The following is a 23885-nucleotide window of genomic DNA, read 5'->3' as shown; positions in this document are numbered from 1 at the left end:
TAATTATCTATGGTTGATGGCCTACCTACACTAGTTAAGTCGTTGAACTATAAAATCCTATAGCCGTGAATTTGGCTGAGTGTCTAACTCTAACCTCGAGGGTACCGAAGAGGACTGATTAGTTTGTTGAACCGTATGACAATCTCATCTAAAAGCTTACAGTATTAGAGAAAAATAGTATGACAAACTCATCTAAAAATTTAAAGTATTAGAGAGAACACGCTTATATTTATGGTACGTACTTAATTATGTCTTCCACATAGTTAGTATTCTCATTCCATAATCCTGATCATCTCATTGCTTCTGATCTGTAAGATAATAATCTCATAGTTAGACAATGCAAGAAATCAATCAAAGAAGAAGAAAATGGTAGTCTTTTCCTACTTGATTAGAAGTAATGTTTGTAACTTAATGAGAGTAGTTAGTCCTCTCAACTTAGAAGTAGATTTTAATTAATACTTTATATATATCTTTGAACATTCGAGTAACTAAGCCCCATACAAGTAACTCTCTTTTGTAAATGGATCAATTTGGAAAGAGTTTGAATCCGTTCTAACTCTAAAATTTATAGGATATGAGAAGGTACGGCACGACGCCCCCTCCGTATAGTATATGTTTATGTTCAAAGCTAGATTAATAAATGAGAAAGTTCGTCCTCTCTATGTTTCAAGCTAACTGATGCTTCCCTATACGTAACAGTGCTGTAGCACCTTGAACTCTACTAACTCTGGGAAACAAGCTAACTTAATTGTCTTTATTTCACAATAATTCATTGAGGGCACGTCACCAACAAATTAAAACTCAAACATCTGAGGATGAGTATCGCATAGTGATTTGCGTATTAATTTTGGTCACACAATCTATAATTAGGATTTAATATGCTTGTCTTTGTTTCACATGAATTCTTTGTGTGCCGGTAACCAAGAGAACCTCTCAAACATCTAAGAGTGAGTTGCTTATGAGTATCATGCACATTTGTAAAAATAGCACGGGCTAGTCAGTTTTTGGACTGATAATTGAAAAATAGTCAGCGTTTGCAAAGTCATTAAAAAATAATCACTATTTTATTGCAACACGGACCGGTCCAACATAATATACTGGAGATTAGTGCACATGTGTATGAACTTCCAGCATAATCCAACACGCGAAAAGTTTCAGCATAATATACTGGAGATTGGAGCACCTGTGTATGAACTTCCAGCATATATATTGGATCGGTATATTATACTGGAGCTGGAGTTCTAATATATTATACTGGAACTCCAGTATATTATACTGGAATATTTTTCGGATTTTGAACAGTGTTTTCGTTCAGATTTATCTTTACATGAAAAGTGACTAAATTTCGATTACTTTTGAAACTATGGCTATTTTTCAATTATCACTTGTAAATCTGACTATTTTTTAATTTCTCCCTGCACATTTAGGGGTGGCAATTTGAGCTCAAACCAATTAAACCTGCCCGATTTGCCCAAGATTGGGTTGGTCATTGACCCGTCCATTTGTTAAAATCAGCTCATCTTGACACAACCCATTTAAAGTTGGGTTGATTTTTAGCCCAAATTGATCCATGAGTAACTTTGCTAAAATATCTTAAATTAAATAATTCATAAGAAAATAACATATATTAATTAAAGCTTGATAAGAGTTGAGGGGTTGGGCTATAACCCATCTTTACCCCGTCTATCACAGCCCAAGCAATGACCCACCCATTTATAATTTATTGACTCGGCCATTTTGACCCGCCCATTTGACACCTATGCACATTGAATTTCGTATTTCATCGGTCATATACATACTACGAGGTAAAGAATATACATCAACACCGTCGAATTCAGAAAAGCGCTACTTTTGAAAGCTTATGTGATTAACCTACGGCACAAGGGAAAGAATACATACAGATTGTAATTCGAAACTAAAAGGTTGAACTGTACTTTTGTAGTAACAAAATTTGAGCGTGATACTGAGTTCCCGCCGAAATACATAAAATTCCTTGTTTGGTTCTGAGCCAGAGCAACCAAATTAACCTCCACAGTTTAAGCTGATAAACATTATCATCACTTTCTCTAAGTTTATTATTCATCTACTTGAAATAGGCAAGATCTTTTTTCCTTTTTTGTTTCCAATCTCCACTTTTCCACCAGATACTTGCTATTTTCCAACATCATAAATACTCGGTAATTTTGCCCTCCAAAGCTCAGATAAATGGGAAGAATTTCCTTAGTGTTACCTCTACTGAAACTTGAACTTTTGTTTCCCAGGGTTATCCCAGTTCTTCGACTTCTCAACCATGTAAGATCTAGTACCTTTTAACAGACTATTCTTGGATTTCAAACCATAATGCTTAGAAAGGTAAGAAGCAATTGATCGGATCAGCTGCTCAACTAGTTCAACGTTAAACCTAAGTGCAAGCTGCATTTCACATTTTTCTTTTACTTATATATGTAATGTTTGGTGTGCAAAAATGCATCCCAACAATAATCAGACAAACGATGTCTAAAAGTTTCTAGTAACGAATTGTGCACAATCTATGGGTAATATACTTCATTACACTAAAATGTTTGGTGCAAAATGTACAAAGAAATCGTTCTAAACCTTATCAGGAGAAAAGGCAGAGCTTCTAAGTAAGTCATGCCATTTAAGTCGAGAAGTGATATCTGAGGTCAACTTGACAAATTTCATTTCCAGATTAGGCTGCCAATTTCATTGCACCATTCAAACTATGAGGGGCTCACTTCCGTTTGAGAAGGCCTCTGTACCAATTGAATGAAGTGTCAGTTGCTCAACCATCGCATATATGTCTTTACTTCTTGGATGCGCTTTGTCACCCTTCTTAAATTCAGAAACCACACCATCAAGTTCAATTAAGCTACATCCAGGAACTTTCTTTATTTTCTGTCTCTTCATTGCCCTTCTTACTTTTAAAGCGTCTCTCCATTTACTGACTGAAGCATATGTGTTTGACATCAGTATGTATGTACCATCTTTTTCAGACTCTATATTGACAAGTTTTTCAGTCACATGCTCAGCGAGTTCAACTCTTCCTTGGATCCTGCATGCTGCTAATACTGATCCCCAGATAGAAGCATCAGGTTCAATTGGCATGTTTTCCACGAACTCTATTGCTTCATCTATCAACCCTGCACGACTCAACAGATCAACCATACAGCCATAGTGTTCTATTTGAGGTTTTAATTTGTGCACTCTCCACATATCTGCAAAAAGCTTATGGCCCTCTTCAATCAATCCTCCATGACTACAAGCTGTGAGAACACCCACGAACATGACCCCATTTGGTTGTATGCCAATTTCAAGCATCTTATAGAAGAAATTAAGTGCTATCCGCGCCTTACCATGTGTGGCCAACCCAACTATCACAGATGTGTATGAATAAACATCTTTAGTATTCATACTTCCGAAAACTCTAAGGGCGTCGTCCATGCTTCCACATTTTGCATACATATCTACAAGCGCATTGCCAACATACCCTGCTACTTGTATCTGATTTCGGTCTATATATGTGTGCACCCATTTCCCAACTTCTAGTGCCCCTAAATTGCTGCAGGAATTAAGAACACCAACTAAAGTATTCTTATCAGGCTTTACTCCTTGATCCTGCATTTCATTAAATGCATTCAAGGCCTGTTTAAACTCCCTTCTCTGAGCCAATCCAGATATTAATGTATTCCAAGAGATCACATTTCTCGTTGGCATCTCTCGGAAAACATTAAGAGCAATATCGGTTTCACCACATTTTAAGTACATATCCATCAATGCATTCCCAATAAACACATCAAAATTTAACTTATGACTCTGCACATATTTGTGTAACTTCTGGCCCAATCTCAGATCCTCTAATTTAGCACAAGAGGATATCACAACGACCATCATCCTTTCGTCAGCCCTTAATCCATCTTCAATCATTTCAAAGAACAACTCAACTCCTTCCTTCAAATACCCGTTGTCCACATACCCCTGAATCAAAGTAGTCCAAGATACCAAATCTCTCTCAGGACTTCTATCGAACACCTTCCTCACACTCCCAACGCACCCACAAACACCATACAAACGAATCAAATTGTTCATCACATACAAATCCAACGCAAAGCCAGTTTTTATCACATGGGAATGAACCAATCTGCCATGTCTGAGCTCACGTAACTGTACACATGCGTTAAGAACAAGAGGGTACGTATATTTATCCAAAACTAAGCCTTTACACATCATTTCAACATGCATTAGTAATGCAAGTAAAGCATTTTCTTTGCACTTAGAACTTAAAAGACATCTCATTAAGGAGTTAAAAAGATTGATATCTATGTCCTGTATTTGACTGAAAAGAGAGTGGACATAGCTAAATTCCTTAGAGGGTATCGGGGAAGAACATAAAGAGATGATTTTAGTGTAAAGGAGTTGTCGAGGGTGCTGTACGGAGCTAATTTTAGTGATTAAAGATTGGTTTTTTTTTATTTCTTTGGTTGAGTTGCAAGTCTGGAGTTTGTGAGACACAGAAGGATCTTGAGAATTGGCATTGCTACTCACATTTAAGGATGTAACAGAAAGTGTAATGTGGCAAGCCATGATAGTAATAACATTTGATTTTCTTGTTCAAGAAAACATACAGCGAGTACCAAGGATTGAGATGTTGAGCTCCATAAATTGTACTACTACTAACTGTTAACAGTAAGTGGGACTTAAGTGAATCTTACCGAACTCTGGCGGGAAGAAACATCGAACAGATATTTTTACATGGATAGACGGCCTATCATAATATGTGGCTGAAATTGACATGATGTTAGTGGGGTAGGTACTATTCGGTTCAATTGTAAATATTATCGGTTCGGTCGATTATCGATTTTAAATATGAAATCGATAACTGATATCGATTATCGGGTATTGGTTAGTCGATTAACATCATTATCGGTTTACCCGACAAAATAACTCAATCTAAAGTGAAGATGCTTTTTGTGTAATGCTGCGTAAAGATGAAAATTTTAAAACAGAACATTCTTAACCAATTACCAGTTAGTAAAAAGTGCACATCTATTCTTACTAACTATCTCAATTCTCAAAATCAACAAAAGAAAAAGGTTACTAGGAGTAATTAATAAGACATTCAACAGTCTAAATCTTACTAACTATCTTAGTAACGAGCGGACATAATTCACAAGAAATTGATAAAATTCTAATTTTGTAAATGCTAAAGAATTAGTGCAACAAAGAAGAAATAAAACTAAAAGTCTGAACTGAAGCATGAAGATGAGGAAAGAAAAGTTTATCACTTATCATAAGAAGTAAGGTAAAACGAAGAGTGATGGCTGAGAGAATTCAGAGAATGAAGCTCTAAGGTGGCTTTACATACCTAAGGGGAAAATTATAATTTTGATAAAGTTTGTTGGGTTATCGATTAAACCGTTAATAAAATTAGGCAGATCAAGACCCGAACCGATAACTCAATAGTCAAATAACACTAACTTGTTACGGAACTATTAACTCAATAACTCGGTACCAATAACCCAATAGCATTTTTCGGTTCGAACAATCGGTTTTACCGGATATATACCCGGCCCTAGATGTTACTTCCTAAACTAGCTTCTCCACTAATACTTTAAATATTTCTTTCACAATCACTAATATAATAGACAAATCTACTTGATATTTTAAACATCAAATCGTTGCAAATTGAAAATAGGAGTTTTTTTCTGTTGAGGATGATTCATCATATCTACCCAAAATTATCAGACATGTCGAATATAATGTCATATAGATATTAATGGAGCAAAATAAATTAAAATTGAACCTCTTGAACAGTCTCTTAAAGGAAAAGGGATAGCATTTGAGTGTTCGTCCCACTCAATTTCGTGATCCATTTACTTAGACCCCGATTGTGAATGTAAAAGTTACTCCAAAAGAAAGTCTCACACATAAAGATAATGTTTAGTTCTTTTGAATAATGTTCAGAACAAAAGCAAACTTCTAAATACCTTTTCGACAATAATAAGATCAAAAAGTACAGCTAACAATTTAATTTTTTGAAGAAAAAAGAATAAAATTTGAAAACAACCAAAAACAAGAAGAGCCGAAGGTCTATCTGAAATAACCTTTCTGCCTTCAAGGTAGGGGTAAAGTCTGCATACACACTACCTTTCCCAAACTCCGTTGGAATTTTTCTTGTTGTTGTTGCCTTTTAAAGTAAGGCTCTGAACTTCCATTACCTTGTACCAGTTACCCACAGCCATTACATCTCTACCAATTATTCATTTTGCCATCAGAAAGCGGTTGAGTCAAGTATAAGCAAAGCAAAAGTCTAACCTTGAATGCACATAAACTCATCGGTCTCACTTTAAAAGCACAGAATAGAAGAATGAAAGTTACAAGAGAAGTTGAGAAATCACTCAATTAGGCACTATGATATCCAAGAAACTACCCCCCCACCCCCCACCCCACCCCCACCCCAAAAAAATAATAGATGCATGATTATATGAGATTTCACTTTGTTTTCTCATATGTAAACATCTGCAGGAACAAGGAATGTTATACTCTATCTCAGTAATTTCAACTACTGAAGGGGACAAAAGGTGATATAATAATTTAGTAGCACACTGCTATCCTCGCGTGAATGGACTCTAGAGGAATAATGTCAAGATCATCTCCCTCCATCAATGGTCAGCCATCTATTTCGACTAACAATTTACAGGATATGCTGATTCCACTTGGGAGAAGCTTAACACCCATGCAGCTCGAGTGAAATCTTCAACAAGACTTTAAGTTGCAACAGATATCAATATAAGCTGGGTCAAACCTGTCATCAGTATCTCGAAGTCAATGACGTGTTGCAAATTGCAAGAAATAAATCATGTAACTGACCCTGAAAGAGAGAAACTAAAGGAACTGTTGCCATCATTTTATTAGAGTCATGCACAAGAATATTCTTACATGGGGATCTTGATTCAAATTCAGGTAAATGCTATAACTTAATGAAGCCATTAGAAGTTAATAACTATTTGGTTACCAGAAACTATAAATATGAGAAATGCAGATGCTGATATAGTTCAAATGCACAAAATTTTCAATGAATTTATCTGCTTTGGAGCTTATGTTCATAATAGAAATTTCGAAGTTTACTTAGTTATTTACATGCATTTGATCATCTCGTCAGCATTTTCCAAAACATGCTAAATATTTCATGCTATACTTTTATCTACTGCGAAACCGTGACAAAAATATGAAGACTTCCCTAAACGACAGTTAATCTGATTGCAAGAGAAGACCCCTAAATTTCAAAAAGAAATAGCTTCAAGCCTCCAAATAAAACAGCGGGTCTCAGGGTAACATGCCTATGAACTATAGCTATTCCAAGCACAAAACCAAAGTAGACTACTAGATTAAAAGACCAATAACTACTACTATTATTACGCCTCCACTTCTCAATCCATTTTTATAGTCCACAAAGTTCACTTTCAAAGAAGACGACAGCATATCCAAGTGGCGGATCAAGCAAATCAATAGAAGATATTTCGGCCATGTGGAAAAATTCCCAATTACTCGGCAATTTGAAATGAGAGTAACTCTAAAATCCATTCACCCCGTGTTCCCCTCTCTCTACCATTAGCTTTTGAGATGCTAATGAGATCTTTCGGGTTTTACCTTATCAAAAATTTGAGATCTACTCGGTGAATTCTAGAGATTCGGAACGATTACGTATTCAATAACTTCCTCTTGCAATTCTTATCCAACCCTTAAGTATTAATCTTCAGCACATTATATATCTTGTTCTTGTCATCATAAAGCTGCTTTATTTTTCATCATTCGGAAATTGGAACTTCGAAAGGAACCACTTTGCAAGAATAAAACTAAGACTTCAAGTTCAGCAAAATGAAAGAGGACATAATGTATATGTTCTGAAAGAAAAAAACATGCTATATATGCATACAGGGCAATGAACCCTGTATTGCCCGACTTCTATTCAACTATGCAATAAAGCACGTGCAGAAGATTCTTCTACAACGTTTGTACTCACAAGAAAATTGGCCTGACTTATTGATAAACTTGAATGTGTTTTGGAACTTCTCCTTTTCTTAATTGGGAAAGAGAGTATTCAGCAGCATAAATAAGATCTTGAATGTTGTGAAGGGATCGTTCCTCGGAACCCAACATGAACATGGCACGGACCTCAGCTTTCTTTTGAAGCCTAGCTGCTAAGTTGAGTGGCAAAGCCGGTGAGTTAAGGCTCCTCAAGATTTGCCTATACAAAGACAGAACTCTTTCTCTATTCTTTGCCAAGTCTTCTGCAGTAGCCCATATCAACCCTCTTGCCATTTTTCTTTTCTGTCACAAAAAACTTGAGTAAATTTTCATAACATTCAGCTCAATTCCCACATGTCAAAAACTCTTTTTATCCCAATATTGAGCAAAAAATAAATTAAGAGTAATTCAATTATTTCCAAGGATTGAAAACAAAATGCAGCATACCCACAGTTTATTTTGTTCCAAAATCAAAATTTGTTCAAGTAAATAACAAGTATTTAATGATTGAAGGAAACACATTGGACTAGGAATTTCATCAAACACTTTGCGGGCAGTACTCAATGCTGGTGTTGGATGAAGAAAGAGAGTTAAGATTAGTAACTTTCCCAAGAATTGGATACCAACCAAGAAGAATATGTTTATTTTGCAAACTGACCAAATCCGAGAATAGCTTTCCGGCAATTTTATTGAAGCTAAGAGAACTGTATTTTGTAAAAGGCAAGCGTTTATTTACGTTTGCAGCCAAAGTTTTGAAAACTATACTTCTTCCCCGTATTTTGATATAAAGCCCAACTCTCCCCAAATTTCGGCCACATGCATTTTTGCATATTTAGCATTATCATTACTTCTATTTTACCACAGTTACCATTGCCATCACCACCATAATCATCATTATTATTATTACCATTGCCAGAGGCGGACCCATGACGGGGGCACCATTGTCTTAAACATGCAAAATTTTCAAAGGTAGGTCGTCTTTTCCCGAGGTTAACGGGTTCTAGTAACCCCCTAACCCTAAGGTAGGTCCACCTCCGAAGGAAAAGCAAAATTTTGATACCAAATTACTTTGCTAAGTTAATATTTTCAAAAGAAAGAAAAAACTTACTCAAATAAAATCAAGATTTTACTCAAAGAAACTTACTATTTCAGTTGAAGAAGAGCCTCGATCCAATAGCCGCCGCCGATTCGGACTGCTAGTTGCCGGATTTGAGCTCGAACAGAAGCGGAAAAGGGTTAATTGAAAAGGGGGTTGTTTTTAAGCAAAAGGGTTTAGGCGTCCGTTTGGAGAAAGGAGGAGGCGTTGGTTTTGTTTTTTAGTTTGGAAAAGGATAAAAGTTAAAAGACTTCATGTTAACTATTGTGTACAAGTATTAAAGAATTCAAAAAAATAAAATAAAAAATCAGTTGACCTAAGTAATTTTAAAAAGGAAGAGCAGGAGACAGGTTTCTAACCCGGATCCGTCAAGTAATTAAGTGCTTGAGCAAGCTACAAAACCAACGCGTCTGCCTTGCTTTTGTTTATCGAGGGGGCCAGATAAATTATTTAATGGGTCCCAATATATATAAAATATTTTTTTCGAGGCTAACGGATTCCGGTGACCCCCTAACCTTAAGGTAGGTCCGCCTCTTACAGATCTGCAACAAATATATTTTTGAACAATAAAATACATTAGATAGGGTAGTGAATAGTGTTGGAACAAAGTATTACATTAACACAATTTATAACTTACAATAAAATTAATCGGACTGAGATCCTCAAAACTATAAACGATAATTGAAGATGCATCTAAAAGGAAAGTAAAAGTTTTATTATTCATTAAGCTCCAACTGTCGTTCCAAATTAAATTTCCAGCTCTTCATTCACACTATTTGGTTGATTGACTCAAGAATAAAAAGAATTTACCCCTTAGAATCTATTTATCCAAAAATATTACAATTTTCATCCAATATTTGCTTTGACTTTTAGGAGAAAAATTGAATAGCTCATTACATTTGAATGTGGTAGATAGAGGAAAAGCCCAAATTCATACCTCATCTATATCTTTACACTTAAAACCATACATATTCTTTAACATGGTGCATTAATAGCCATTATTCTTTAGCAAATTGGTGCACTTTTAATCACAATGTTAAACACTTTTAGTTTTTTAACGGGTCTCACCTCATGTGCCTGTCACATGATTTCGATTTAAAAAAGAAACAGATTTCTCTTTAGCAAAAGATACGTTTTCTTCCTTTGATAAAATGATTCTAGTTCATTATAACTGGTCATACTTCGTTAAGCATCGACAACAAAAACTAATACTTGGACAAAATGATTCGCTTGGCTTAGACAACAGGTTTTGTCTTCCATATCTGTTATGATATTGGACTGTTAAATATTAGATTTCTCTTACTCAATTTTAAGTATCAACTTATACTTTATGGAAAGCTTGTGAAGCATTTCCTGATTATATACTGAATGAAAGATGAATGTTATTGTGACATAAAAAATGTGGGTGCATTGTACTAATTATAATAAGGAAAAAAATCCATCAGCATCTTTTAGCATTTAGCAGCAGTTTTACAGTTTCAAAAACCAATAAAAACAGCAACTAATGTCAAAGTTTCATCACCGGCCTAAAAGATTAGCAAAAACAACAATCATTTTCTAGAAAAAATAAGTCAGATTCCAGCACCAACTTCAAAAACAGCAGTACAATTCCAGCACCAGCTTCAAAAAACAACAGAATTCCAACACCACCTTACAAAACCAGAACAACAATAAAAATTCCTGCACCACCTTAAAAATCAGCAACATTCAAGCACCTGCAGTGCACCCAAAAAACACCATAAACTTACTAGAAACTCATTCTAAAAGTACAAAACTAATAATAGAGAATAGCATAAATGCTCCAGCAAGTAAATATAAAGAATGAGCCATTTTTACCCCAAAAAATCTGTTAAACTTCAAAAGGCATGTCATTTTTTTGTGTATATTGAAAACTTTCCCAAATAAATTCTGGTCCAATTTCTACTTCGACCAGTCCCATTTTGCTCATGTTCCACTTCTCCATGACCCACTTCATCATATCCTCTTCTAACCTGAAAAAATAATACATACAACTTTTATGTTAGTTTAGGCTTACCAAATGAGAAATCATTTTTAATATAAAAGCCAACGTTACATGTAGTTTCTGACGAACTGAAGAGTTAGTTTCTTCTTCTACAATATTATACTTGCAAGTCCTTTTGTTGTGGCCAGGCTTGTGACATATACTACAATCTAGAGATTTTTGCTTTCGTTTCATCTTTGTTCGACTAGCACCAACTTCATCTTGTTCCTTTTATCGCAACTTTTGCTTTCTTCCTCTCTTACTATTTCTCACAATCTTTGGAGGCAGGGGAGGAACTTTACTTGACTTAGGCCATAGTTGTGGCCCATTCATTGGAAGAATTGAGTTTTCATAAATTCTTCTATATGTTTTCACCTTGTAACAATCATGGACATAGTCAAGAATGTTATCCTTCTTAGCCCAAATTGCTGCAATAGCATGCTTGCAAGGGATTCCCGTGAGACTCCATTTTCTACAACTACAAGATTTATTCTGCAAGTCAACTGCCCAATTGTCCGTAACTGTAGCTCCTAAAATTTCATAGCTCCAGTAATTTGATTTTCTCGGTATATATTCAACAGCTGCAATCTGATTTTTGTGTAATATATCCTTGATCTTAGGACAAATATCACCCAAATTCCATTTCTCAGCCTTTTCCCTATTAGCTAGCATTCTCGCCATGAGCATATATCGTAATTTCTCCAAAAGTGTCACAATTGGCTTATCCCGAGCATCAAGTATCATGCTATTAAATACTTCACACAAATTATTTAGTAAGGTGTCACACTTAGCATCTGAAGAGAAATGCGACATAGACTATTCACTAGGATCTTTACCAGATAACCAAGCAGCAGCATCAATATCTAACTTTCCAATCCCGATTTGATCCAATTTCTTTGAGGTATCTTCTTGCAATAAAGGATGAAGTGATCGTTCTATTTTCATGATGCCACTCCTTACAAGTATGTATGGGATTGTAAGTTTTAATCTGGAAAGCCTTGTCTCTTTGCATTCTAGAAGCCATGATTTTCCATTTGCACTCTGGATGATGTTAGCAACGTGCCTCCATGCTTACACCATCGTTCCTATTCCACTGGATATACTTTCCATTCTTAATCGCATGAGCTGCTACAGCATTCTTAAATTCCTGCTTTGTCCCAAAGGTATATTCTAAACCTAATACTGGGTTATCTACATCGGTCTTTGGATTGAACCGAGGAAAGTTAAAAGTTTCAGTTTCAGAATCACTATCCAAACTCTGCATGTCTTCAGAATCAATACAATCAAGATCCCCTTCTATGTCAACCATCTTTCTTTTTATTTTGTCGCTAAGGAGCCCCCTCTCTTCCAAAATGCTTTGGTTCCTCTTCTCATGTGAATCAATCAACACATCATCTGATAAATCAACTTCTGAATCACTAAAATCATCACAAGATGAATTTTCACACATAAGTTGTAGCTTGTTATTTTCTTTAATATTTTATTGAATTATTGAATCCACTTTGTCTATTTGAAAATAAGAGTTCAAGTGTTCAAAGTATATCTCAAGCACATTGTCATTTTGGATGCTTTTACCAACTGCAGAGGCTTCAAAATCCGTAGAGATCAACTTCCATATACTACCAGGCTTTTCACACTTGCGCCAAAAAGTTATCGAATCACTCAAATAACCACATATCTCTGTCATCTTCTTGAACTCAGCAATATTCAATTTTGCGACATTTACATAATCAATGTAATCTATGTTTCCTCCAACATAGTGCTTCTCTGGTATACGCTTCATAAATCCCCCATGATATATTTTCACAGTGACAAACGAAGCCTCGGTTATCGAATCTGAAATTACAAATAGTAAATTTCATAAGGTAATGTTGTAGACAAGAATAATACAAAATAGTTGTTTGTCAAAAACAAACCAGCAGAATTAACAATTGAACAGTTCTTTTAGCAAGAGTAGAGAAATACAAAAGGTTTAACAAAATCAAGATGAGAAACGCAATACTCATACTGTAACAACATAAATTCTTCAATATGAAAATTGAGAGGAAACTCACCATAAAACCGAGGTGATTCTCTTCCGGTGTTGCGCCTTAAGAGCATTGTTACTTCCTAATAATTAATTCTGCTACAGATGGATTATAAACTAGGGTTATGCAAATTGGGGGAAGAAATGGGAAAGAGAAGGAAGAGAATGTATCTTTTGCAGAGAAATCTGTTTTTAAAAAAAATAGAAATCATGTGACAGGCACGTGAGGTGAGACCCGTTAAAAAACTAACGGTGTTTAACATTGTGATTAAAAGTGCACCAATTTGCTAAAGAATAATGACTATTAGTGCACCATGTTAAAAAATATGTATGGTTTTAAGTCTGAAGCTATAGATGATGTATCAATTTGGGCTTTTCCTCTGGTAGATACAACTATACAAGTAATATTAAGAATGTCAGATCAAATTCAAAATAATGATAGTAGTATTGTTATGTAGTAACTTGAAGTTTGAAATTGACAAAGTATACAATTCGAGGAAAGAGATCACGAACTAAAACAAAAAATATATCAAACAAACCGAGATAAAGGGACTAATTGTCAAAAAGTCCCTCTTTCAGTTCATAATATTTGATTGCTTTTGTTTAAGAGTTCATTCAAAATGGCTAATCTGAAATTTGTGCAATGATAAACCTACTCTGGATTCTCACTACTTCCTTAAAGATGCAGAGTTTAAATCAACATGATTTGTTTTGAGTCAAAAATAAAGGTTTTAGCTTTATTTTCAAATAGAGAAACAAGTAACATAATCAACGGAATAAGCGTAATTCTGGCTAGAAGGGTCTCTTGCTACCCTCTAAGACAGCCCATCTACTCCCAACATATGAAGGAAAATAAAATGAATGTCTCTTCACTTGACATGAAATTGCACTCCATGTTTTTTGTTCTGTTTAGGCAACTCACTGCACTTGAGGTTCCCACTGCAGTAGCACGACCGCTTTCACACCTTCGTCATAAGAAGAAGGACCCTCTGACCCCGCTTAAACCTTTGCAACTTGGCTGGGTCACTTTTCAGCATAAACTGAAGTCCACCAAAGGAGATATGAACCACTCTGGACACAAAAGAGAAGATACAAATTATTAATAGACCGTCTAAGGATTTGGATATCTAAGCTTAACCTTTGAGAATATGCGTAACAATAATGATGCTATGACAAGCTTATCCTCATGAAAGGCCATAAAATGTACCATTAACATCCTTTAAACTACAACTGGATCCACGGGGAGCTTTCAGTTTACCAGATAATTGAACAAAGGCCAAGGTTTGGAGTTGTTTGTTCAGTGACAATAGGATAAGACAGATAAATGGCAAATTACTCCCATATTTTAAAGAACAGAAGAAAATAGACATGAGGAAAAAATGTATAGAAACAAAGAAGGTAATGCATCTGTCAATCCCTCTTATGTTTCTTGGCTCTTCTTTCTTCAATCCACAGAACATCTTGGACGTTGAAACTAGCAAGCAATTTCATAGACGTTATGAAGAAGTGGGACAAGTAGAATATACTACATACGCTTTAGTGTCAGATCCTGATGTATCCGTTGAGACATTATACACTTTCCCTTGCATGATGAATTCGAATTGGTCGGCAGGTGATTTCTGCTTTCCCTACAATTGAAGAAAGTAAAAAGGCATTAAGTAAGTTTAGGCAATCTACACAACTCTGAACTACACCAGGGGCGGCGGCCCGACGAATTTTGTGGCCAAAAGCCAAACTTTACGAGGGGCCTTAACTTTTTTTTTAAAAACCAATATTATTTTTTATTTAAAGTTTATTATTAAAGTTTTTTTTTAGATGCAAAGTTATTAATATTTTTTTATAATCAATTTCTCCTAATTAGTCTTTTTCAATTGACAATATAGCTAATTCATTTAACCTATCATGAGACATTATTGATTTTAGGTAAGATTTTATCAATTTTAATTTTGAAAAACTTCTTTCCGCTAAAGCAATGGTAACATGAGTTATTAACATTATTCTATAAGCAATATAGACATTTGGAAAAGAATCAAATCTTCTTATTTGATTAAGTATATCAAATAAATTGTTATCTTATAATTGTACTATTTTTCTTAACACTTTAATTCAAAAAATAAATATAAACCATCAATATCGGATTGATTATTATGCTTTGAGGAACATTCAAGATTAAGGCAATATTTTTTAAATTTCTATCATCTAGTGATCTCAGGTTTTTATTGGTAAATAGTGTACCAAAAATATTTTCATACGCCTCGAATTGTTCAAATCTATTATGAAGTGAAAAATAGCCCTGTCTACTATGTATAAAAATAATCAACTCTAAAAGATTTTTCGAGATATTTGAGATTTTATTTTCAACATTCTCATCAAATGGTTCTTCTTAGAAATTCAGATTCAATATTCATTTCAAATGCAATTTCCTTGGCAGAAATCATAGCAATTACAAATCCTTCTTCTCTGTGTTTGTTAAAGTAAGAAATCAAACATTTTCACTTCGCATAACTTTTTTTTTAACTTATATATAGTCTATCAGGTGTAACAAAAAATGAGGCCCCCTCAAATCTGGGGCTTAAAGCAGTTGCTTTACTTGCTTTAGAGAAGGGCCGCCCCTGAACTACACTTTAAAATTATCGAAAGCCTTGAAGTAATAAAAAAAGATTTACACCGCAAACATGCTTCCAACATTTTCTTGAACGGTTAATAAGGAAATAAGGATATTTGCCTCCACTCCAAGAAGTCAAGAAAATGAAAACCGACCACATGGCTTTATGGCTTTATAATCAAAAGCTGCTTCAATCTTAACTTTTGAGACCATTGAACAAAAGGGAAATAAAAGGTACGTACAAGGTCAAAATTATAAATTCATCGCCAAAGATATATATGAACTCAGCAAGCAATCTGTGCTGAGATCTGAATATAAAAGGTTTGAGATTAACAAATCATAGAGCATATTAGGACTCTTCAGATGAGGAACAGTTTTCTCCCCTCCCACAAAAAAAAAAGATTCATAGAGCATATACCCAAAATTTTCTTGGCCATCAGATGACACTTTGCAAGATAATTAAAGAAAAAGATGCATATGCATCTCAATAAGTAAATGGGACAGATACCTCAGGAAGATAGCCGGCAAAATCTGACTCATCAGGATTGTCTTTGTCTACCTCTGAAATAACCATCCTATACAATTCATTCGGATGAACAGAATATAACTCTTGGATGATCACTAGCTGACAAAATGTGTTTCCATCTTGACTTTCTGCTTCTATGCGAGAAACTGAAGAAATTGAGAAGCTTCAGTTAAAGGACCAATTACATAGAAATGCAACAGCTGATCAATCAACAGAGTCGATCTATCTCCTTACCAAAATCCTAATGCACCCCCAAAATAAATCAGAAGAAATGTACTCTAGACAGCAAAAAGCACATCTAACACTCCTCTATATTGAGACACATCACTCTAGGAATCTAGAACCACATCATATTTAAGTCTAAAAAAACAGCCAACGAATGTGGATTTGGAGAAAGAAGTTCACATAGAAACCAAAAAATTATGGATCATCCTGATTTTTGTCTGCAAAAGTCCGAACTAGATAACCTTTTCTTCTAACTATAGATTGATCTACTTAATCATTTATATAATTCAGAAAGCATCGCCTTGAGATTTAGTATTGTACATTATGCATTAGAAACTTTATACATTCAAAAAATCATTTTTCTACTTCTCTTCCTGTTCCTAAAAGCTATCTTCTTTTATCAGAAAACACACAAACTGATATGTCATTCTTGTCCTTGGAAAGGAGTTACGAGATTCAGTCACTACCAGACATGCACCAGGTTTCTATCATAGTACTCAACTACTCACCAACATCAACATTTTGTGTTACTCAAAAAGAATGTAAAATTTTAATATGATACCAGCATTAGACCCTGGAAGCCATGATAGTCATCCACTAAATAAGATCAATAGATTATGAGCAAGCAAAAATTTTCATCAATAATTCCAGATTTCAAACTCCAAACTCTTATTGTGGCCAAAAGACAAGGGAAAAGGAATACATGAGAGAAGAATGAAGGAGGTTTGTCAGCTCATGGTTTTAAAAAAAAAATTGGTTATTGCATCGGTAATAAAATTCCATTGCCATTGCATTTATCCCTTCAAAAACTACTAAAAACATGAAAATGTTTTTGATATAAAATATACTTGACATTTTCATTGTATGCTTCTTTTCATCTAAGAGCCCGTTTGGACATAAGAAAATTTTCCCTTTTTTCCCAAAAAATTTCACTTTTTTCCGAAATAAGCATTTGTTCATAAAATTTCTAATTTTCAGATGCATTTTGGAAATTTTCGAAAATTTGAAAAACTCCAAAAAGCTGCTTTTCAAAATTTTCACTCACAAAACTTCAAAAACAACCCAAAATTATATTCATGTCCAAACACAACTCTAAATTTCAAATACCATTTTCACTTGAAAAACTTTTTCACCTTTTTTTTGAATTTTACAATTCTTATTTCAAAAAGTTTTTGATATAAAATATACTTGACATTTTCATCGTATGCTTCATTTCATCTAAATCCCTTCAAATAAAGTACATCACAAAGCTATAAGATCATTAAATTTTCTCATCATACTGAAAATCTTTGTCGCCAACACATCTATTGGTCATGCCGCATGCATTAAGAGTGTCCACAGTTTAACAATGAGCCTAAATGGCACCTAAATGAACTCAATTCACCATAAAGTAACAATGTGTTTTTAGCAATTTTAGTCAAATATATATATTTGGTCCTGGCATGTCAAAGAATGGCATATGATACTTCCGGCTGAGAATTATCTAGTAAACGACGAAAAACAAAACCTTATAATAATCCAACAGATCTCAAAGGATGCCTCTGTCCTAGCCCAACTCGTAGTGCAGCATATCTAGTAGGAGACATCGCACCCTTCCCCATTACTCTCTGCATCTTACCCTTAACCAAGGCAAAAATAAAAATGACATCTAGGAGAAGAATGAAACAATATAGACACAGAGGGTGTGCTTGGAGACCAACAATCATCCTAGCACCACCTGTTTCCTAAAACCACTGCGAACAGTATAAGGATTGTACGGAGCAGTCGAAGAGATAGTACCTTTGTCATACTTTTTGCCATCAAAATTCACCTTATGAACCTTGATAATGTCATCAAAGTGAAAAGCATCCATTTTCACAGCAAACCTTCCAAATAGAAAATTGACCTACTACAGAAAAAGAATGAAAAGGGGGATTATGATCTCAGCGTTAGCGACGAGAAACCTGGATTTTGCAGCAAAAAATGTGCAGCCATTATCTTTTAGTCTTTTTTTTTTTTTTTTTTTTGGGGTGGGAAGTGTGTGTGTGTGTGTGGTGTGCGGGGGGGGGGGGGGGGGAGGGGAGGGGGATAGAGAGAGAAAAAAAGTTAACAAGTCAAAAGTGTCCTACAACTAAACTCAGAAATCAGGATGTCTTTCTGAAGGCAAACACCTAATAGTTTATTGAATAACTGTCTAAGAGTACCTAAAAGAGAAAATATAGTGGGAAATCTAAAGAACAGGAAAATATGCACAACTCACGGAATCTTCGCAAAGAATGGATCCCACAACTCATGAAGTGGGAACTTTTCAATCTTCAGAGAGATAAGATTCAAACTCTTGCACTACTTTCCCCAGGAACTAAATGCAAACTCTAACCTATGTTCACAAAATTTTCCGGTTCATTCTACAGGCAATATCTTATTGAGAATCGAACATCCCACCAGACAAAAAAAGAAAGAACCATAAAAGAAAAAGGAGAAGGGAAGAAACTCAAACAACCTGCAAAATTGCAAAGCAAAAGAAACTAAAGCTGAGGATCCAGCACAAGTAGAACAATGATAAAATCATGTGAACCCAATATCATCCATACCAGAGAGAACTACAAGAACTATGCCACAATCCCAGACTAGTTGGGGTTGGCTATATGAATCTTTTTGCAGCTGCTTCATTTCAATACCCAATAATTTGGCTTTTCTAACTCTAGAGGTTCTCGAACTCAGCGAAAACTAGAAAATTATATCAATGTCAGGGTAAAATTAGTGCTCATTGAAGAAAACAACTGATCTCTGCTGCAAACTTTAAAGTCGATATTCAACTAATCTCATCCTCAATAAGAAACATCCATATAATTACTGCAGACTTAGACAGACGCAGAAGAACAGGAACTAAAGCATGGAAAGCCCTTCAGTTTTTAATTATTTCCAACTACATCAAGTTTCCACCACTTCTCCAAAGTTATCAATACGTTTACATAAATTCTCCATGTTCAAAGCTAAGTTCAAGACTTATTTATGTCACTTCATCCAAAGCAAATTAACTTTAATACTTACCAGTACAGACCAGCAATATGACTCAAAAGGAATTCATTTTCTTGGTTAACCAGACTAACTAAGAAGCAGTGAGAAGTCAGTATGCTCTTAGTGCTCTTCCATTATCAAAGTCATTTTCTTTGTTAACCTGCTGCGCCAAAAAACTTTCAAAATTCAAATACTACAGCTTGAAAACAAGTTTATTCAGTTATACCAGTCTAATAAATCAATATTCTTGTAAAAGAAAATTTTCGAACAACTTATCCCTAAAAGCAGCCCAACTTGAGAAGAATCTGATTCTGATAATCCTTTTTTGGTATTACTAATGTATTAAGCCTTAACATTCACTATAAGGCCATCCAGCATTCTATCAAGGCTTCCTAATATACTAAGGTATGATCCGAGAAAGCTAAGTCTATCCCAAGCATAGCATTTTATGTTTTAGGAGAACTAGCAAATCGCAAACTCATTCTCCTTCCAAACCAAAGAATTTACCTATTTGGTAATTTTGTTATAGGTCATAATATCTTACGATCTAGAGATCTCCGCTGAGATGGATACAAAATGTACATTAAAAAATTCCTTCACAAGTTCCCGGGAAAATCACATAGAACATGAATAGAGATGATGCAAATGAGCGAACAAGAAAATGAAATGCCAAATTGATCAGTAGCACTCCAAAACTTACTAGTTTCCACGGGGGAGGAAGGGCTTCGAGAGAACCTGCTAGAAAAGATGTGTCAGCAAAAGGTAGGCTCTGAGGTGACTGATCAGAGTGATTTCTAGGAAGAGTTCTGAACCTGAGGAATTTAAAGGAAACAAGGAGGAGGATTTTGAGAATCTGGTGTTTGTAGTTTATCTCTTCTTTTTTTTCCTTTTTCTTAAACTATACTGACCTCCCTTTTTTTTTATGACATAACACTTGCTTCACCTATAGAATCTATATTTACACTTCTTTACCTAATTCTGACTTTCATTAGTATTCAACAGGGAAATGTGTCACAGAAATGTTTTTAGTTTTGTACTGGTAAAACAAATCGTTCTTAAGATACATTACAAAACTTGTCCAGACATTACGTGCTTGTTAACATTGTACTACTAGAATTGTACTCATTTCAAGTAGACACAATAAGAATTTTTTTAAAATTATCTCGCTCTCCCTTGGTTTCTTTAATTTTACTTAATTGACAATTGTCTCTTGTTTGTTAATTGACTCAGAGTTTGAACTCTCTTTTTTACCCTTTCTTTTCTTTGCTAGCAGCTGGACAACTTTTATTTGTTAAAACATAGTAGGAAGTTAATCTTTTCATCCATTTGTTTGCATAAAAAGTAAAAGAGAAATAAATATGATCTTGAGGATCCGATATAAAAGTAAAATAATTAAAAACGATTTTGAGGATCCGATATAAAAGTAAAATAATTAAAAACGATTTTGAGGATCCAATTCGTGAAAAGCAAATTTAAAGTGCTTAAACATGTTTATCTCTAAATCAAGAGGATAGATAACTACAAAATTAAGCTGAGGACAATTGAAATTGCAAGAAGATTCTATGGCGATGTAGGTGAATTCAGAGTTTCTATTGGAAAAGAGATGACTTGGTAATCAATTCATCGCTTTACTCAAGCGCGTTTACTCCTTCCCTAATTGCAGCTCCAGCTGATGGATTATTAACATTTATTTGGTACAGAATCCGGATATTTTTCCAACAGTCTGTTTGATTTATCTCAAGATTCATGGCCAGCATTTATATTCTTACCTTTGCCTTCTAAAAGTTAGATATCTTGCTTTTGTCATCAGTATGATGTCTCTTTATTTATCTTATGGTATATCAGGTACAATTCAAGTTCAGCTAAATGAAAGTAAATAAGTTGTACGTGTCGGAAATAATCACATGCAAAAAAGCTATTTAGAAACATTGGCACTCACAGGAAATTGGTCAGATGATCATTCATAAATGGCTCAAATAATTGTTATCCTGAAGTTTGTATAGGAATTTAACCTCTCTTAAAACGGAGAAGAGCATTCAGCAGCACCAATATGACCGTCAATTGTACGGAGAGATCACTCCTAGAGGCCAGCATTAAACACTGCAAAGATCTCAGCCATTCTTTTGAACCCTTGTTGCAAAGTAGGGGAATTATGGTTCCTCAATATTCGTTGATACAAAGATAGAACTCGCCCTGTATTCTTTCTTGAGTCTTCTGCGCTGTCCCATATCAACTCTTTTGCCATTTTTCTGTGTCACAAACACTTGAATAAGTTTACCTAGCATTATTGACTATAGATTGCAGAATTAGCAGCAGCTCCAATAAGAGCTTTCTTTACATTATCAACAAGAAATTACTTGCCTGAATTTAGCAAAAGTCTTTAAGAAACTCAAGCATTTCATTACCAAACAAGATTTTAAAATATCTAATAGATATAAATAAACTCTTAACACAAATAATTGTGTTCAAAAGCTCCAACTTAAATAATTAATACCCTCCGTCCCATTTTATTTGACACCAAACTATAGGTCACAAAGACATTAAATCCACTTTCTATTACAACAGCAACGATTCCAAAAAAAAGTTAAAATTTGAATAATTAAATGAATTCAAATATTAAATTTCAGAAAATAGTAGTCCCTCCATTTCATTTAATATATGAAGGTGTTTAATTAAACGTCTATAAATTTTTATTTTTCTTTAAAATGATTGTATCCAAACCAGCTTGTGAGAACCTCGACTATTCCGCGGTCTCGCTACCTCCCGCTAGCACAAGTACCGAGTAACTCAGCCCACCGTGATTACACGTCTATAATACACTAACATAGTGATTAGGAGTTAGTTCGATAGAGATAACATCACATAAAAGTGTAAATTTTTGAATGCATTCAAATTCAATAAATGGTGAAAATGGTATGAAAGAGTCTTTAGAACATTCCAAAATTGAGGAAGAGTCTTACATAAATTGGAACGAAGGAAGTATCATTAATGAAACATTGTCAAGCATTATCCAAAATCCCAAACAGGAAAGTACAAAGAGAAGGAAAAAGTACTTGAAATTCTTCGAAGACAACTGGTTGAGGAAATTTATCGAACATTTTGCAAACATCCGTCAATGTTCATATAAACTACTCCCATAATTAGAGGCAATTGATTGTCTTTTTCTTAAGAAAACCGCTTACCTCCAATTTCTCGTCGCAACTATTGAATGTAACTATTGTTTGGCAAACATAATATTACGTTCCCGCATTTGATCTAAATGTCCAAACGTCTCCTGAGTTTAAGAAATCCTCCAATTCTCTCCATCTCATTTCGTGAACAGCCCAGAATAATAATAATAATAATAATAATATAATAATAATAATAATAATAATAATAATAATAATAATAATAATAATAAGGGAAAAGGACCAAAAATGACATTTTGGTATTCGAAATGGATCAATTATAAAGCCCGTTTAAATTTGAGTTCAAAAATGACATTGACGTTATAAAATGGGTCTAATAATGCCCTTGTGTTATTCAAAATGGATCAATTATAACCCTCATTTAAATTTGAGCCCACTAATGACCATGTCATTAAAGAATGAGTCTAATAATGCTATTTCACTCATTCAATAATGATTAGGGGTGTAAATGAATATTTAAAAACTGACTAAACCGACATAATCGTACCGTGCCGAACCGATTTTTAGGCTTTTTTTAATAAAACCGTATGTTTTTATATAAATCTATAACTGTACCGATAATTATGGTAGATTTTTTTTTTTTATATAAATAAATCGAAAAAATATTGAACCGTCAAATTGAAAAAAAAAAGATTTTGCAAAATATTTTTATTTTTTTAAAACTAATGCATATGTAGTCCACTGCTTCAGGAGAGTTTTTTTTTTCTAGTTTTTTAAATAAAAAAAAATTCTAATTTTTACAAAACAAATACTTTAAAAAAACTGAAAAGACTTAAAAATATATATTTTGCAAATTCCTTTCTTTTTCTAGTTTTTACAGAATATATATTTTTCAGTTTTTAAAAGTATTTTTAAAAAAATATTTTTTTTTTCAGTTTTTACAAAAACAAATACTTTAAAAAAACTGAAAAGACTTAAAAATATATATTTTGCAAATATTGAACCGTACGGTTCAATATTTTTTCGGTTAATTTTTATAAAATAAAAAATCTACCATAATTATCGGTACAGTTATAGATTTATATAAAAACATACGATTTTATTTAAAATAAAAATAAAAATCGGTTCGGCACGGTATGATTATGTCGGTTTAGTCGGTTTTTAAATATTCATTTGTACCACTAATCATTATTGACTGAGAAAAATAGTAGTATTAGACCCATTTTTTAATGGCAGGGTCATTAGTGAGCTCAAA

At 34.2% G+C, this 23885-nt stretch overlaps 3 protein-coding genes across 8 annotated transcripts; all 3 read right to left on the bottom strand.

Moving 5' to 3' along the window:
- Positions 1 to 2715: 2715 nt before the first annotated feature.
- Positions 2716 to 4239, bottom strand: LOC104095107 (pentatricopeptide repeat-containing protein At1g08070, chloroplastic-like). Its single transcript, XM_009601154.3, has one exon. It carries the CDS (start codon positions 4237 to 4239, stop codon positions 2716 to 2718), a length of 1524 nt encoding a protein of 507 aa, XP_009599449.3.
- Positions 4240 to 6477: 2238 nt separating this feature from the next.
- On the bottom strand, positions 6478 to 22801 carry LOC104095106 (DNA-directed RNA polymerases II, IV and V subunit 8B). 6 transcript variants are annotated; one of them, XM_070176692.1, is made up of 10 exons: positions 22685 to 22801; positions 21515 to 21751; positions 18285 to 18390; positions 16263 to 16426; positions 14683 to 14777; positions 13178 to 14220; positions 11196 to 12959; positions 10958 to 11112; positions 10772 to 10836; positions 9165 to 9663 (listed from the first exon to the last, which is right to left on the bottom strand). In XM_070176692.1, the coding sequence occupies exons 2-6, from the start codon at positions 21536 to 21538 to the stop codon at positions 14109 to 14111; spliced, it is 501 nt and encodes a 166-aa protein (XP_070032793.1). In that variant the 5' UTR covers positions 21539 to 21751; positions 22685 to 22801; the 3' UTR covers positions 9165 to 9663; positions 10772 to 10836; positions 10958 to 11112; positions 11196 to 12959; positions 13178 to 14108. The 6 variants fall into 6 exon arrangements, with proteins under 6 accessions (XP_018625922.1, XP_018625921.1, XP_070032793.1 ...); XM_070176695.1 differs by lacking the exon at positions 22685 to 22801 and adding an exon at positions 22556 to 22658; XM_070176699.1 differs by lacking the exons at positions 21515 to 21751; positions 22685 to 22801 and adding an exon at positions 20203 to 20836 and having other exon boundaries at positions 18285 to 18393.
- Positions 11355 to 11936, bottom strand: LOC138896769 (uncharacterized). Its single transcript, XM_070182088.1, has one exon. The coding sequence runs from the start codon at positions 11934 to 11936 to the stop codon at positions 11355 to 11357; it is 582 nt and encodes a 193-aa protein (XP_070038189.1).
- Positions 22802 to 23885: the final 1084 nt, after the last annotated feature.

This window comes from Nicotiana tomentosiformis, chromosome 1 (genome assembly GCF_000390325.3).
Source record: "Nicotiana tomentosiformis chromosome 1, ASM39032v3, whole genome shotgun sequence".
Classification (NCBI taxonomy): domain Eukaryota; kingdom Viridiplantae; phylum Streptophyta; class Magnoliopsida; order Solanales; family Solanaceae; genus Nicotiana; species Nicotiana tomentosiformis.
The sequence above is the reverse complement of the archived record's forward strand: the minus strand, read 5'-3'. Positions and strand labels throughout refer to the sequence as shown.